The 15942-nt window shown below is 41.6% G+C and overlaps 1 protein-coding gene across 9 annotated transcripts in view; it reads right to left on the bottom strand.

Annotated features, from left to right (window-relative positions):
- The window catches only part of LOC119494183 (rho guanine nucleotide exchange factor 9), a 58071-nt gene extending 42333 nt beyond the window's left edge, over positions 1 to 15738 (bottom strand). For 3 of the 9 annotated variants that reach the window (XM_037779860.1, XM_037779864.1, XM_037779861.1), the window contains exons 1-5: positions 15424 to 15738; positions 9917 to 11594; positions 8470 to 8808; positions 6805 to 6931; positions 6588 to 6694 (exon numbers count right to left, since the gene is read on the bottom strand). In XM_037779860.1, coding sequence (XP_037635788.1) covers positions 6588 to 6694; positions 6805 to 6931; positions 8470 to 8808; positions 9917 to 11524 — 2181 coding nt within the window. In that variant the 5' untranslated portion in view covers positions 11525 to 11594; positions 15424 to 15738. The remainder of the gene's footprint in view (positions 1 to 6587; positions 6695 to 6804; positions 6932 to 8469; positions 8809 to 9916; positions 11595 to 15423) is intronic. The other 6 variants (XM_037779865.1, XM_037779867.1, XM_037779866.1 and 3 more) reach the window with 4 other exon arrangements.
- Between the last annotated feature and the right edge of the window lie 204 nt (positions 15739 to 15942).

Below are 15942 nucleotides of genomic sequence, written 5' to 3' on the forward strand. Positions count from 1 at the left end.
TGTTTCAGACAGAGGGTGAATACAGGTATATGCAGACAGACAGTATGAGAAAAATAAAGTGTTTTTTGAACATTAAAGCATGTAAACATGTTCTAGTAGAAACACAAAATACAAGTGTGAACCTGAAAATGAGCATGATGTGTCCCCTTTAAACTCCATGGTTTATTTACAAACTAATGTAAAGAAACCTTTATCAGAAAATCATGAATACTTTAGACTTAGTTGTTGTCTCGTATTAATCTGTATATTGAAAAAAAAATCAATCAATGAAAGTCAATTAACTTGCTTGACACACATTCCAATATGGTGTTTTTAATTTTGGTGGTTCAACCATTTTGTTTAAATTTGATAACAGATTGTGGCTTTAAATTAATAAAGTATTAGTCCAGTTAAAAATAAAATAAAATAAAATAAAATAAAATAAAATAAAATAAAATAAAATAAAATAAAATAAAATAAAATAAAATAAAATAAAATAATCAGGATGCTGGATGCCGCCTTTTCCTAAAGCTGAAGTCAGAATTGTGTCAATATTGACACAGGTATATTGACAATATTGACACACTGACAATATTGCTGAATATTGCAAAAATTGTTGTTTTCAAAGCAACAGCTGATTTGTGAGAAATTTCCAAGTAAGGCAGATTGAGTTGGTGCCGTTTCAAAGATACAGACAATTTATGCAAAACACACATGATCCCCTAGTACAACCAACAGCCAGCAGATATTAGCCCGCATGTTGACAAAGCAGCGAGATGACAACCCCTAATCAGATCTGAATAATGTATTGGCGCCATGGGTGAGTTTTTTGCCCCCAATGTCACTGTTGGTTACATTTGTAGAACATTTTTTAGCTAGTATGAGAGCTGACCATGAATATAATAACAATGTGCAGAGCACATTGGACAAATTATGCTTAATGGAATATTCATTTCGAATGTCCATCCACTGCATTATCTGTAACCGCCTATCCTATTCAGGGCTGCGGGGGGGCTGGAGCCGATCACCGCTGACATAGGGTGAAGGCGGGGTACACCCTGGACAGGTCGCCAGACTATCACAGGGCTGACACATAGAGACAGACAACCATTCACACTCACATTCACACCTACAGGCAATTTAGAGTCAACAATTAACCTAACCTGCATGTCTTTGGACTGTGAGAGGAAGCCAAAGAACCTGGAGAAAACCCACGCTACCACAGGAAGAACATGCAAACTATGCAAACAGGTAAATTAGAGTCAAAAAGTTACCCAACCTGCATGTCTTTGGACCAAACCGGGTTCAAACCCAGAACCCTCTTGCTGTGCCAACAACTGCACCACTGTGCCACCCCTCATTTTTAATGTGTATAGGATTAAACAATTAGATTATTTGTCTATCATCAATAATTTTTGTATTTTATGGACTGTTGCTACTTAGTATATTGATTTAGCCTCCTTTCAATTTAATGGCAATCTGCCAATTACATTATTGGCTATCCTGTGTGGAAGGTTTTGGCTAAAGGTTGGCGCAAGAGAGAGCTGATGCAGTGTCCAAAATGTTATGTATTTTCAGCTCTGTAAAATTCCAGCTTTCTCAGCTGAAGACAGAATTATTATTATGTTTCTATGTTTGTACTAAAGGCAAGTCAATTTAATTTATACAGCCCCAAGCCACAAATTGCAAACATACATGAAGAACATGGATCCAGGAAGACGTCAAGCAACTTCCAGGTGCCAAAAAACAATGGCAGGACCTGGGTCACACAACCTCCTCTCTAAAAAGCAATGTATCGTAGAGAGGTAAGGAGTAATGAGATTGTAATGGGACTTGGTAATATCAAATTCTAGGCTATTATTATAGTCGAGTGAACAGCTACAGTGAAAGTTATCAGTGGAATTAATACGTGCATAAAATTCCCACAATCTCTCTGTGAAAGACATCTGTTACACATTTTTAGCCTGTGGGGTGTCTGCTCTAAGATGGTGCTGTCAGATAATAAGGGATCCTCATATTACCCAACACAAGGTGACATTCTTCTGTGTTGACTTAAGACCGGAAAAAGTCCTTATCCCCAATATAAACCTGACAAACAGCCATGAAAACAAACAGCGTATTACACAAACAGCAGAAACTGATGACTGTGGGTAAAATCACCTAAGCAGCCTGGGGAAACTATCACAAATGATACAACTGATGCTGGATAACAAGCACTGGAGTGCCTTAGGCCTTAAATAGTCTCATAACAAAACTCACTGCAGGTTGTGACATTGCTTCCACCAATATATCCCCACTGTCCTACAGTGGCAGGGGGCATTAGTTAGGGGTGATGATGGAAGGATAGACATACTGGCCCTGATGAGGTATAAAAACAGAACGTGCTCCAAGAAAGCACAAATCCGTACATGCACAGGCATGCATGATCTGACAAAATAGGAGCGGAGATACTGTAAAACAGGACACACCAGTGAGTAAAAGAATTAACACACAGCACTGTTCCTCCAGTCCCTGGGAACATGCAGCCATCTGAAATAAAAGTGGAAATGGCTTTTGTAGGGAGCAAAGGAAACCCTCTCAACAGTTATATAAGAGAAAAGGCCCTGAGCCTATCTGTCTCTCTCTCTAACACACATCACATAAGCGCATGGAGTCGCATGCCTATGCATACAACAACAACAACAACACACACACCTGACAGGCAGAAACACATTCTTTGGTAGAAACAGCCTAGGGAGGCTCTGACACAACCACCTGCTCGGATTCAGTCAGCGGCACGACTATTTATTAGACGCATCCTATAAAACAGTATTAGCTGGTGGCTGCAGTAAGTCACAGCGGATACCTGCCCACACCTTGGCGGGGGAATGATGTTGAATGAACACTGATAAAGGATTCTGACTCGCCCGTGGCTCAGAGTGCGGACTGCACATGCATGCAGGTTATTTTGAGGAAGACCTATTCCCATGGTTTGTCTCTCTGGCTCTAAAATAAAGCCCGGGGTGAAACAAATGCCACACAATCATAGTGTGTTTTGACGGAGATATCACCGGCCGGTGCTATTCATTCCTCGCCAAATAATGAAGTCGTCAATGCAGTGACTCACGCACCCTGACAGATGAATACATTGGGAGAGCATGCAAAGTGTGCATGTGTGTGTCAGAGTGTGTATCATAGGCGCTGAGGCCTAGGAGGCAGACACAAACTGAATCTATGTGTATGCGGTCAAATTAACATAAAAGCACTGGTGCTCCCCACGTGTGTATAAAAAAGTGTGTGCATAAGTAGTTCATCACTGCCCTACTATTTGCCCAACTAGCCGCTGCCTGCTGACTCATGCGTTCATAATAAATAGATGGCATTGCATAATATGATTATGACCAGACAGACCTAGGTTAGCCCAAACTTAATCATATCTCTTGAAACTCTTAATCTGCGCGAAGCCCTTAATAAGACGGTCCCTCTTCTCTGACAAGTTGACAACGGAGCTTCGGGCACAGCATTAGTAACACACAGGAAACTGTCCTCTCATCTGCATAGGAATTAACAAAGACTGCTAAGTGTTTGTGAGAGGAGAGGAGAGGAGAGGAGAGGAGAGGAGAGGAGAGGACAGGAGAGGAGAGGAGAGGAGAGGAGAGGAGAGGAAAGGAAAGGAAAGGAAAGGAAAGGAAAGGAAAGGAAAGGAAAAGAAAAGAAAAGAAAGGAAGGGAGAGGAGAGGAGAGGAGAGGAAAGGAAAAGAAAGGAGATGGAGATGGAGAGGAGAATGAGGAGAGGAGATGGGAGGAGATGGGAGGAGAGGAGAGAAGAGTAGAGGAGAAGAGAAGAGAAGAGAAGAGAAGAGAGGAGAGGAAAGGAGAGGAGAGGAGAGGAGAGGAGAGGAGAGGAGAGGAGAGGAGATGGGAGGAGAGGAGAGAAGAGGAGATGGGAGGAGAGAAGAGAAGAGGAGAGGAGAGGAGAAGAGAGGAGAGGAGAGGAGAGGAGAGGGCAGTGACTGGGGGAGAAATCCATTTAAATGAAAGGGAGAAGAGAGGCGTCAGCATTAGCAGTTAATCCACTGCAGTGAGAACGCTCTCTCTCTGCCTGCGGCCTCTAGGCTCCAGCAGTCATCCTAACAGGAAGACTGTAACACTGTATACCAAACAACAGATCTGATCCTGACATGAGATCCATACCATATAAACAATGCATGACTTACCAGAAATAACACAGCGACACACAGATTTAACGTCGAAGCATCACCCATCCGCGTGACTGCAGTACAGCTGCGTTACCATGTTATGTCATATTGTGCATATATACAGTATCTACATCTATATATGCTACCTCCATGCTCAAGAAGCACTCATAAATCCCGCATTTGAGGCCCGTTACAAACTGAACTTCCCTCGCCCATTCAAACACACACAAGACATTTCCAGTGTTGTGAGTCCACGTTCCCTACCCCAGGGGAGGGCCACGACAACAAAAGTGCACATACAAAAGGGAGCATCTCTCTTCCCCTCTCTGTTTCTCTCTCCCACCCCTTTTTTCTCTCTCTCACCCACACACTTTCTCTATTTAGCTCACACTTAAAAAGGCTGCCTAAAGATAGAAGCAAGAAGATGAACAGGAGCCAGCGAGTGTCATGGCAACAACGTGCAGTGGCTCACAAACACTGTTTAGACCAGCGAGGAAAAAGTTATAATCAAAGCCTAAATGCGGAAGAATCGCCTCATCAAAGACATAGTTTACAAAAAATTTCAATGCAAAGACGTGCCAGGACCAAAAAGCCCGCGGCTTAGTATTCAGCATCTCTCATGAAGATGGACTGCTTCTTGTTCTAGAAAATGTTGTGGTTAATCACTGACTACTAGTAAACAGTTTGAATTTGAGTCTACTGTAGAAAACGTGAGCTCTGCCCACACACCTTTACAACACTGTGCACTCATTCTTTCTTATATATTTTAGTGGGTAATACTTCTCTAAAACTAATGAATATGAATGTATGATTTTGAATGAAACATGCTATGAAACATTATGCATGATGCTCTTCACTCAATGAAAGAAAAAATATATACAGAGTCAATTAAACCTTGTATGTGGGACTCAATTTAGTGAGATCAAACAATGATGTAAATAGTGTTAAGCGCTATGCATTGCAGTTCTGCAGGTATAGATGTTGGACACGGCCCCAGAATTGTTCACTACCCCGTCAGGATGTCTCAGAGAAACTCTGCATCTCCTCCCAGCAGAATCCCCCCGAGGCCACTTGCACATCAAAGCAGCACCGATTCTGAAATGCCTGGTTTCACTTCCTGAGTAGTATTACTCCGACGTACTCTGAAGATAATTTTACACAACTGACAAAGACGCGTTACGCTTCTCGTGGATTCCGGCACACCGGGTGTATGAAAGATGATTTAATGTCATTCCTCTTTCTGCGTTTGTCTGCATGCGCACACGTCAGATTAAAAAACATCTTGGGTGCCAGATTCAGGATGAGTAATGGCCTAAGAGTACTGGATGACATTAATCCACGCGGCCACCATCTTCACGGATCAGTTCCTTTATTATCTGATGAAACATTGACCAGTGCTCTGTCATCTCCATATTACCAGCATCAGTGAGAGGTTATTTATCAGCAATAGTCCTACTTTATTATACGTCCCATTATCTCATCTACAACTGCTCATATACTCGACAGGTGAAAAAACTCGGTGTGAAATGTACATGTGTATATAGGTAGTCAATATCATATATATATAGTGGGCACAGTATTTTGTATAAATCTGTACATATTGTGTTTATTATAGGGCTGTCAATCGATTAAAATATTTAATTGTGATTCATCGCATGATTGTCCATAGTTAATTGCGATTAATCACAAATTAATTGCAAATTTTTTATCTGTTCAAAATGTACCTTAACGGGAGATTTGTCAAGTATGCAATACTCTTATCAACATGAGAGTTGGCAAATATGCTGCTTTATGCAAATGTATGTATATATTTATTATTAGAGATCAATTAACAACACAAAACAATGACAAATATAGTCCAGAAACCCTCACAGGTACTGCACTTAGCATAAAAAAATATGCTCAAATCATAAAATGGCAAACTGCAGCCCAACAGGCAACAACAGCTGTCAGTGTGTCAGTGTGATGACTTGACTATGACTTGCCCCAAACTGCATGTGATTATCATAAAACGGGCATGTCTGTAAAGGGGAGACTCGTGGGTACCCATAGAACTCATTTTCATTCACATATCTTGAGGTCAGAGGTCAAGGGACCCCTTTGAAAATGGCCATGCCTGTTTTTCCTCGCCAAGATTTAGTGTAAGTTTGGAGCGTTATTTAATTATTTAGTTTAGGTACTCTAGTTTCATATGACCAGTATCTTCACTCTAGCTTTAAAACTGAGCCCACTACTACCTAAACGCAAGTTGCGTTGATGCGTTAAAGAAATTAGTGGCGTTAAAACAAATTTGCATTAACGCGTTACTATTGCGTTAACTTTTACAGCCCTAGTTTTTTATAAATCAGTCTAAAGGGTTTGAAAGTCTGACAGAAAGAAGAGTAAAAGTATTCATGTGTGTGTGTTTATGAGGGTGTGTGTTGGACTCACAATGTTGACCTGCAGCGGTTCTGAACCAGGTCTCAACAGCCTCCTCCTCCGGCAGCTACCAGAGCCTCCAGACCGTAGACGCACCGACGATGACGACTGACCCATGTCTGGGGGACAGGCACGTGCAGACAGACGGGCAGACAGATGATCAATTTAACAAACACACATCAATCAACAGTCTGCATATTAATGGGAAATAAAAAAATGAAAGGTGTACCTGACTGAGGCAGGAGCCGCGCCAAGGCGGCGAGGGTGCTGGGGGGCAGCGGCAGGGAGCGGCACCGCTGGAGAGACGCCCTTAGTGGGGGCTCTAACGGTGACACACCCGGGGGACGAGACAAGGCCTAGAGGGCACTGAGTAGTTAGGGCATCTCCTATATTCCATACAGAGTTACTTCCATGCACACACACACAAGGTTGAATGCACAAATTCCCCTGCCCTTCACATTAAAGAAATCTTTCCTTACTGCCTTGTCCCCCTTTTTTTTGCAAGTATTTCACATCCAGGAAGTCTATTCTGGTGCATTGGTCGGTGTGCATGCCCTGCAGCTCACCAAGACAGACTATACATCATGCCAACCGAGGCGGTCTCTTCAGGTTAAAATGAACTGACTCGGAGTTAGGGCAATGAGAGGTAGAGCTTATGGGAGCGATGAGGCAGAAAATTGGCGACAGAGAGAGAGACTGAGAGTGAGGGAGAGAGAAAGAGAAGCCACAAAGAAAGAAATGGTGAGAGAGAGAGAGAAGAAAAGGAGAGGGAGAGGGGGGAAGTGAGCTGAGGGAAAAGCAGCATCCAGAAATACAGGCCTCTATAAATGGGGCAGAGCATGCATGCATTGTTGCAACTAACAGTGAGTGGTGGTGTATAAATACTGGGTTAGTACTGGGCTGCCCTTCAAAGTCTATAGTGTGTGTTTGATTCATTATGGGCTAGAGGTATATTTATCAGTGACACTCTGTCCGCCAACTAATTTTTTCAACATCAGGATGTGATATATTTATGTCTACTGCATAAATATTAGGGCTGTCAAAGTTAGCGCGATAATAACGTGTTAACGTAAATTCGATTTAACGCCACTAATTTCTTTAACGCATTAACGCAACTTGCAATTATTAGGTTGTAGTGGGCTCAGTTTTAAAGCTAGTTAAGTTAAGCTAGTGAAGCTACTGTATCATATGAAACTAGAAAAAAACTAAGGAATCAACTGGTACCAACTATGTCATAGTAGGTTGTCGCAAAGGAGGCTAAATAATGCTCCAAACTTGCGCTAAATTTTGGCGAGGAAAAACTGGCATTGCCATTTTCAAAGGGGTCCCTTGACCTCTGACCTCAACATATGTGAAAGAAAATGGGTTCTATGGGAACCCACGAGTCTCCCCTTTACAGACATGACCACTTTATGTTAATCACATCGAGTTTTGGGCAAGTCATAGTCAAATCAACACTCTGACACACTGACAGCTGTTGTTGTCTGTTTTGAGCATATTTGTTATGCTAAATGCAGTACCTGTGAGGGTTTCTGGACAATATCTGTCATTGTTTTGTGTTGTTAATTGATTTCCAACAATAAATATAAACATACAGTTGCATAAAGCAGCATATTTGTCCACTCCCATGTTCATAAGAATGTTTAATATTGAAAAATCTACCTTTAAGGTACATTTTGAACAGATAAAAAAATGTGTGATTAATTTGCGATTAACTATGGACAATCATGCAATTAATCACAATTAAATATTTGAATCGATTGACAGCCCTAATAAAAATACATTTACAAAGTATAAATGTGTATTTTTCTTTGTCATGTTTATGTCAATGTTTATATATTTACTTTCAGTGAAATTATGCCTGAATGCCTGTGTTTGTCATGTGACATCTTACTCTGTGGTGCAGCTCCGTGGACTGCGTCTCCCTAGTAACACTGGTCTCTATGACAGAGCAAGGCCTGGGGCGAGCACCCGTCCGCCTCTGCCCCGGAGAGTGCTGCATGGTGGGAGCAGGCCTGCGTCTCCGCCGGCACAGCGAGCCAACCTCGCTATAATGGTTGTAGAGATCCCAGTCCGGGTTGGGCCTCCACAGGTCCAGTACAGCTGAGGCCGGTCGAAGACGAGGGCGCGAGGTCCTGTGAGGTACAGAGGTCTTCTCTGTGCTAGAGTGGGGCACGGCTGGGCACGGCTGTCTTACACCGCAGCCTGTCTGGCTGGCAATCTGCTCGCACAGCTGTGATTGGCACAGATACTCAAGCAATTTGGCCCAGATAAAGGTGCAACAATGCATTTCTTGTGTGGGGAATTGGGAGTTCTCTACAGATTCAACAAAATATACCTCATTTTATTTCAAAAGATTCTACTAGCCTTAATTGCTATGCATCAGTAGCTAGCCACAAGTGCCAAGAAAGCCCCTGAATAGCAGTTTAACTTCAGAGAAAAAAAAAAACAATAGACAGGTGGATTTAATTATGTAAACAGTGGCTGATTAGGGAGGATTTTCCTGGTGCCATCATTTCTCCTAAATTATTGTAGGACTGCACATTAACAGCCGTCCCAGAAGACAGATTCCCACAGCCGTCTGCATAATAAACCCCTATGAAAGTATGCTGAGTATTGAGATGTCACATCTCATTTTGTCATCAGGAGTTAAGGCTAACATGTCCTGACTCGTTGGTGTGACTAGAAGCTGGATGACTAATGCCTTCACTGGAGTGAGAAGGGAAGGGTGCCGTCATGAAGCGCAGACGTCACAGAGCTCTAAGGGCTACCGCGGTCGCACACGGCCCGCTTTATGGGAAATAGGATTTCATTGCATGCCAAACAAGGCTGGCTAAGCAGGAAAAGGACAAACTATAATATGATATTGTCCACCATTGTAATTACTGACTGTTTCCTTCTCTCTCCAACAGATGGGGCAAAAGGACAACTGTAGAGTGGGTGCCCAATTCATGTCCTCACAGGCTGGTGTCTTGAATGTTTTTGTTTCTCCCTGACAGTTAATGAACCACACCTAGGACCTCTATCATGAGGAAATGAGTAACAGCTCTGGCACTATTTATATTCTGGCTTGTTGTTGATGATTTGAAGAAGCAAAAGAATGATCATGGTTAAAACAGTTACATAAATGATATTATGAGCATTTTATGTGGTAATTACATGTTGCATGCTTTTGGCAATGTTAATGATGTGGAAAAAAGCCTGCAATGGAATGTGGTTATGGCATGAATGTGAGACACATTATTCATGAAAAATGCTGTTTTGCAACACAAATTACTGCATTTATTAACATCCAGTGGCTGGTGATTAACATAGCTCATTTTGTATTTAAAGTCACATACCTTAAATATTTCCTCTGTGGAATCTGATGCTGGTACGCTATTGGTTGTGCTCTCTTTATCACCTTGTTGTGATTGGACATTCACTTCCTGTATCTGGTGGGAGTCAGGTGGAGCATCCCTGGAATCCTGTTCATTTCCTGTCTGTCCCTCTACCTTTTCCTCTAGACAGAGACAGTTTAATGGATCCCTTTCAACCTCTGCTTCTGTTTTAGTCTCTGTGGTTGGACCTGACTGGGGGATATGATTCTCTACTATGGCTGTGGACCTGTGGTTTGTCTCTCTGTCTACATGTTTGTCAGTGCCCTCAGAGCTCTGAAGGCCATTGACAGCTCGAGCTCCTGGGCATGCCCTAAAGGCTCTCAGGACCACCTTAGGGGATCGTCCACCTGTCACAGGTGCTGGCGCCTCGCTGTCAAGGCTACTGGGGTGTGAGGATATAGCGGTCACTGGTGATGATGGAATATGCTGGGATTTTGGAAGTCCTTCATTGTGAAGTGTCAGGGACACACTGTGAATGTTGTCCTCTGTGGGTTGTGGGGCCCGTGGGGAGCTCATCGGCGTCCTCTCTCCCTCTGGAGGAGAGAAGGAGTGTGATGTTGTCCGCCATTTTCTGGCTGTCTCTGCTACACTGTTAAAAAACTTGAACAGACCACCAAAGTGCCCCTTGGTGTCAGAGTGTTTTGGGGGCGGTGAGTGAATGTCTCTGACGCTCTCAAACTCTACGGAACCATAGTCTGAGTCCATGGTCTTGTCCAAAGAGGGAAGCTCAGAGTCAAAGCTCCTCTCTGAGAAGACTGGATTGGCCTTCCCCAAAAGGGAAATCCTCCTCAGGTAACTCCACACATCTTTTTGCCTCCTCCCTCTACCCTGGTGGGTGCTCGGGCTACCTTTACTGCTAGGCTCTTCACAGCCTGCAGCTGTGTTGTTACAGTTGGTTGAATTGTTATGGCTTCTTTTCGTATAGCAAACTCTTTCTGATGGTTTACAACCATTCTGAGTCACAGCCTCTCCCACCACAGCGGGCTGGTGGCCGTCTATAGGCGCTGCGAGGTCGATGTCTTCGAACGAGCAGTCAAATTCTGCTGTGTAGCCAGCATAGGAGTGCCTCTTGCCACGGTGCCTAAGCGTGCTCCTGCTGGACTGCTGAGGAGTGCCAATGTCGCGGCAGAACGATTCCTCATCCACTAAGGAGCTGCTGAACTTGGCATTGGACAATTTCCCCGTCTTCCCTCTAAACACAGAGGGGGATTTAAGCTTCTTGAAGGAGCGAACTTTGTCAGCAAACGAGAGTTTAGGGATTGAAGCCTCCCCAGGCAGGATCATGGAGTGGGGTCTGCGCTCCAGCTCCGTGGCACCTCTCTTTCGGTTCAAGATCTTCCAGATGCCCCCCGTGGCACGGGGTCTCCGGTTGACCTCCTGTCTGTCCTTGACAGGGGTCTGAGAAGAGGCAGCCTGGGTCTCCCCCTGCCCCTCTGCAGGCCCTGGTCCAGTCTCCTGAATATAAACACTGCTGGTCTCATTCTCCACGTCCAGAGAAACATTAAACACTCGGTTGACAAACCCATTAGGGTTGTTGCTCACAGGGGCAGGGTTGTCTGTCTGTTCCATCCTCTCTCATTCTACAGTGTCAGCTATCAGCTCCAATGGACATCATGTCTCGGGCCTCTCTCTCAAACACCTGGAGGAACAAAACCACATTTTTATTCTGGACTTTGACATTAAACTGCCTTATCTTTTCATATCATGCTTATTCTGTCTCTCTCGATGTGTGCCATAAATGCAAAAATATATTATCATCTAAGCGGAGGGTCAACTGTATTTAATTTACACGGAGGGGTCAAATGTTCAAGAATAATAGATAAGTGTAGTGCTACTTAAACACTAAAACACAGTGGGAGCATTAGAGGTCTCATTTTGTGATTCACAGACAAGGGCTTTTGTACCACGAGTCAACAGTCACAAACACCCACCAGCCCCCCTCCCCCCATATTTGGTCCACATTATCCAAAGTAATTATTTGAGACACAGTCCCCCGTCCACCATTTAAACCAGGAGGCTGCGTTGTCATGGAAACACTCACTACAGAGATGTCTGGTTATTTCAGGCCTGCTCCGGCTGTGACATCATCATAGCTCAGATAAGCTCCTTCTGAGGAGGAAGATGCTCCGGCAAGTGCTACATGCACTACCACATGTTAATTACCCCCATTTCATAATCCCTTTAATGTATGGAAGCAGCTTGTGTAATTGGGGCCTCTAGCATACGTCTTTGTTGTTACATGAGATCAGCACCAAAGATGTGTTTCGTTTAAGATGGCCTTTTTACACAATGTCACAATTTAATTAATGGGCCTAATATGCTTTTTGCTGATAAGCCTTTAATGAATACTATTTTAAAGAAAGTAGGTGCTCAAGCATTCAAAAAATATAATGTCAGTTTACAAGCACAGTCTCCATTCACATATATTAGCAAGTACTTATTTTAGCATTTCAAAATAAAATGTGACATCTCTTTAATGTTACTTGACCATTACTATAAAAAAGTTAGTGAGTTAGTAAAGTTATCTAGCTAACAGTGACAGTTAGTGACAGTTAGTAAAGTTAACTATCTAACAGTGACAGTTAGTGACAGTTAGTAGAGTTAGATAGATAACAGTGACAGTTAGTAGAATTAGATAGATAACAGTGACAGTTAGTAAAGTTAGCTAGCTGACAGTGACAGTTAGTAAAGTTAGGTAGCTAACAGTGACAGTTAGTAAAGTTCACTAGCTAACAGAGACAGTTAGTGACAGTTAGTAGAGTTAGCTAGTTAACAGTGACAGTTAGTAAAGTTAACTAGCTAACAGTGACAGTTAGTGACAGTTAGTAAAGTTAACTATCTAACAGTGACAGTTAGTGACAGTTAGTAGAATTAGATAGATAACAGTGACAGTTAGTAAAGTTAGCTAGCTGACAGTGACAGTTAGTAAAGTTAACTAGCTAACAGTGACAGTTAGTAAAGTTAACTAGCTAACAGTGACAGTGACAGTTAGTAGAGTTAGCTAGCTGACAGTGACAGTTAGTAAAGTTAGGTAGCTGACAGTGACAGTTAGTAAAGTTCACTAGCTAACAGAGACAGTTAGTGACAGTTAGTAGAGTTAGCTAGTTAACAGTGACAGTTAGTAAAGTTAACTAGCTAACAGTGACAGTTAGTGACAGTTAGTAGAGTTAGATAGAGAACAGTGACAGTTAGTGAAGTTAACTAGCTAACAGTGACAGTAAAGTTAACTAGCTAACATTGACAGTTAGTGAAAGTTAGTAGAGTTAACTAGCTAACAGTGACAGTTAGTAAAGTTAACTAGTTAACAGTGACAGTTAGTGACAGTAAGTAAAGTTAGCTATCTAACAGTGACAGTTAGTGACAGTAAGTAAAGTTAGTTAGCTTACAGTGACAGTTAGTAACAGTTAGTAAAGTTAACTAGTTAACAGTGACAGTTAGTAAAATTAACTAGCTAACAGTGACAGTTAGTAAAGTTAGCTAGCTGACAGTGACAGTTAGTAAAGTTAGGTAGCTAACAGTGACAGTTAGTAGAGTTAGCTAGTTAACAGTGACAGTTAGTAAAGTTAACTAGCTAACAGTGACAGTTAGTGACAGTTAGTAGAGTTAGATAGAGAACAGTGACAGTTAGTGAAGTTAACTAGCTAACAGTGACAGTTAGTAAAGTTAACTAGCTAACATTGACAGTTAGTGAAAGTTAGTAAAGTTAACTAGCTAACAGTGACAGTTAGTAAAGTTAACTAGTTAACAGTGACAGTTAGTGACAGTAAGTAAAGTTAACTAGTTAACAGTGACAGTTAGTGACAGTAAGTAAAGTTAGCTAGCTAACAGTGACAGTTAGTGACAGTAAGTAAAGTTAGCTAGTTAACAGTGACAGTTAGTAAAGTTAACTAGCTAACAGTGACAGTTAGTAAAGTTAACTAGTTAACAGTGACAGTTAGTGACAGTAAGTAAAGTTAACTAGTTAACAGTGACAGTTAGTGACAGTAAGTAAAGTTAGCTAGCGAACAGTGACAGTTAGTGACAGTAAGTAAAGTTTGCTAGCTTACAGTGACAGTTAGTAACAGTTAGTAAAGTTAACTAGTTAACAGTGACAGTTAGTAAAATTAACTAGCTAACAGTGACAGTTAGTAAAGTTAGCTAGCTGACAGTAAAGTTAGGTAGCTAACAGTGACAGTTAGTAGAGTTAGCTAGTTAACAGTGACAGTTAGTAAAGTTAACTAGCTAACAGTGACAATTAGTGACAGTTAGTAGAGTTAGATAGAGAACAGTGACAGTTAGTGAAGTTAACTAGCTAACAGTGACAGTTAGTAAAGTTAACTAGCTAACATTGACAGTTAGTGAAAGTTAGTAAAGTTAACTAGTTAACAGTGACAGTTAGTGACAGTAAGTAAAGGTAGCTAGCTAACAGTGACAGTTAGTGACAGTAAGTAAAGTTAGCTAGCTTACAGTGACAGTTAGTAACAGTTAGTAAAGTTAACTAGTTAACAGTGACAGTTAGTAAAATTAACTAGCTAACAGTGACAGTTAGTGACAGTTAGTAAAGTTAGCTAGCTAAAAGTGACAGTTAGTAAAGTTAGCTAGTTAACACTGACAGTTAGTAAAGTTAACTAGATAACAGTGACAGTTAGTGGCAGTTAGTGAAGTTAACAGTAACAGTTAGTAAAGTTAACTAGCTAACAGTGAGAGTTAGTGACAGTTAGTAAAGTTAGCTGGCTAACAGTGACAGTTAGTAAAGTTAACTGGCTGACAGTGACAGTTAGTAAAGTTAACTAGATAACAGTGACAGTTAGTTAAGTAAACTAGGTAACAGTGACAGTTAGTAAAGTTAACTAGCTAACAGTGACAGTTAGTGACAATTTGTAAAGTTAACTATCTAAAAGTGACAGTTAGTGACAGTTAGTAAAGTTAACTAGCTAACAGTGACAGTGACAGTTTGTAAAGTTAACTATCTAAAAGTGACAGTTAGTAAAGTTAACTGGCTAACAGTGACAGTTAGTGACAGTTTGTAAAGTTAACTATCTAAAAGTGACAGTTAGTGACAGTTAGTAAAGTTAACTGGCTAACAGTGACAGTAGAGTTATCTAGATAACAGTGACAGTAGAGTTATCTAGATAACAGTGACAGTTAGTAAAGTTAGATAGATAACACTGAAAGGTTAACTTGATGTTTGGTTGGTTGGGCGTCTGAAAGGTGTTTTTTAAAATATGGCCTCAATGAAATTTACATTAAAGTTGCCGAATTCGGTTTTATGGCATAAATGTGTTAATTTGTTTTGTAATTTAGCGTTAGTTTTATTGCGTCAACGTTAGTTAACAGCTAACTAACTGTTGAACAGGATGAAACGCCATTATGAACTTATCAGTATAACTTCAACGAGCTGTTTATCAAGTTATACCCGCGAAAAATAACCCGTGTCTCCTCTCACTCACTCACACACTCACATGTAGCCGTCAAAGCTGTTCACTTACCCGCAGAAAGCGTTCCCCCCGTTTAAATGGGCATCGTCGTCGTCGCCTGTCCGTATGAAGCCAACATAAAACCCACCGCCTCTCTCACAGTGTGTTTCACGGGCTTAACTTATTATATCCATGAGTAAGGCTGCAGTTATGTTGCGGAGAGCGACTCCTTCGCAGTTGTCATGTCTTTGAGCTTTTTTTTATGTCTCTAAACTTCGTCAGCTATCATGAAACTGAGAGAAACTGAGAGAAACTCCCGGAGTTAGCGACAGACCGGTGAACTCTTGCCCTGTAAGCTCCTGCAGACGCCGACACACTGATCTGTGATAAAGCTCTCACACAGACAGAGCAGCACACACACACACATACACACATACATACACTATTAACACACACTCAAACACACACGTCTAGCTACACACTGAGAAACAAATGGAAATTGTAATTATTTTAATTCAAAATGTGTCTGTTGTAATAGATAGAAGTTTATTTATTTTTGTTATTTGTTTATTTATTTTGCACAATTTAAGA

The sequence above is a fragment of the Sebastes umbrosus genome, chromosome 9 (assembly GCF_015220745.1).
Source record: "Sebastes umbrosus isolate fSebUmb1 chromosome 9, fSebUmb1.pri, whole genome shotgun sequence".
Lineage (NCBI taxonomy): Eukaryota > Metazoa > Chordata > Actinopteri > Perciformes > Sebastidae > Sebastes > Sebastes umbrosus.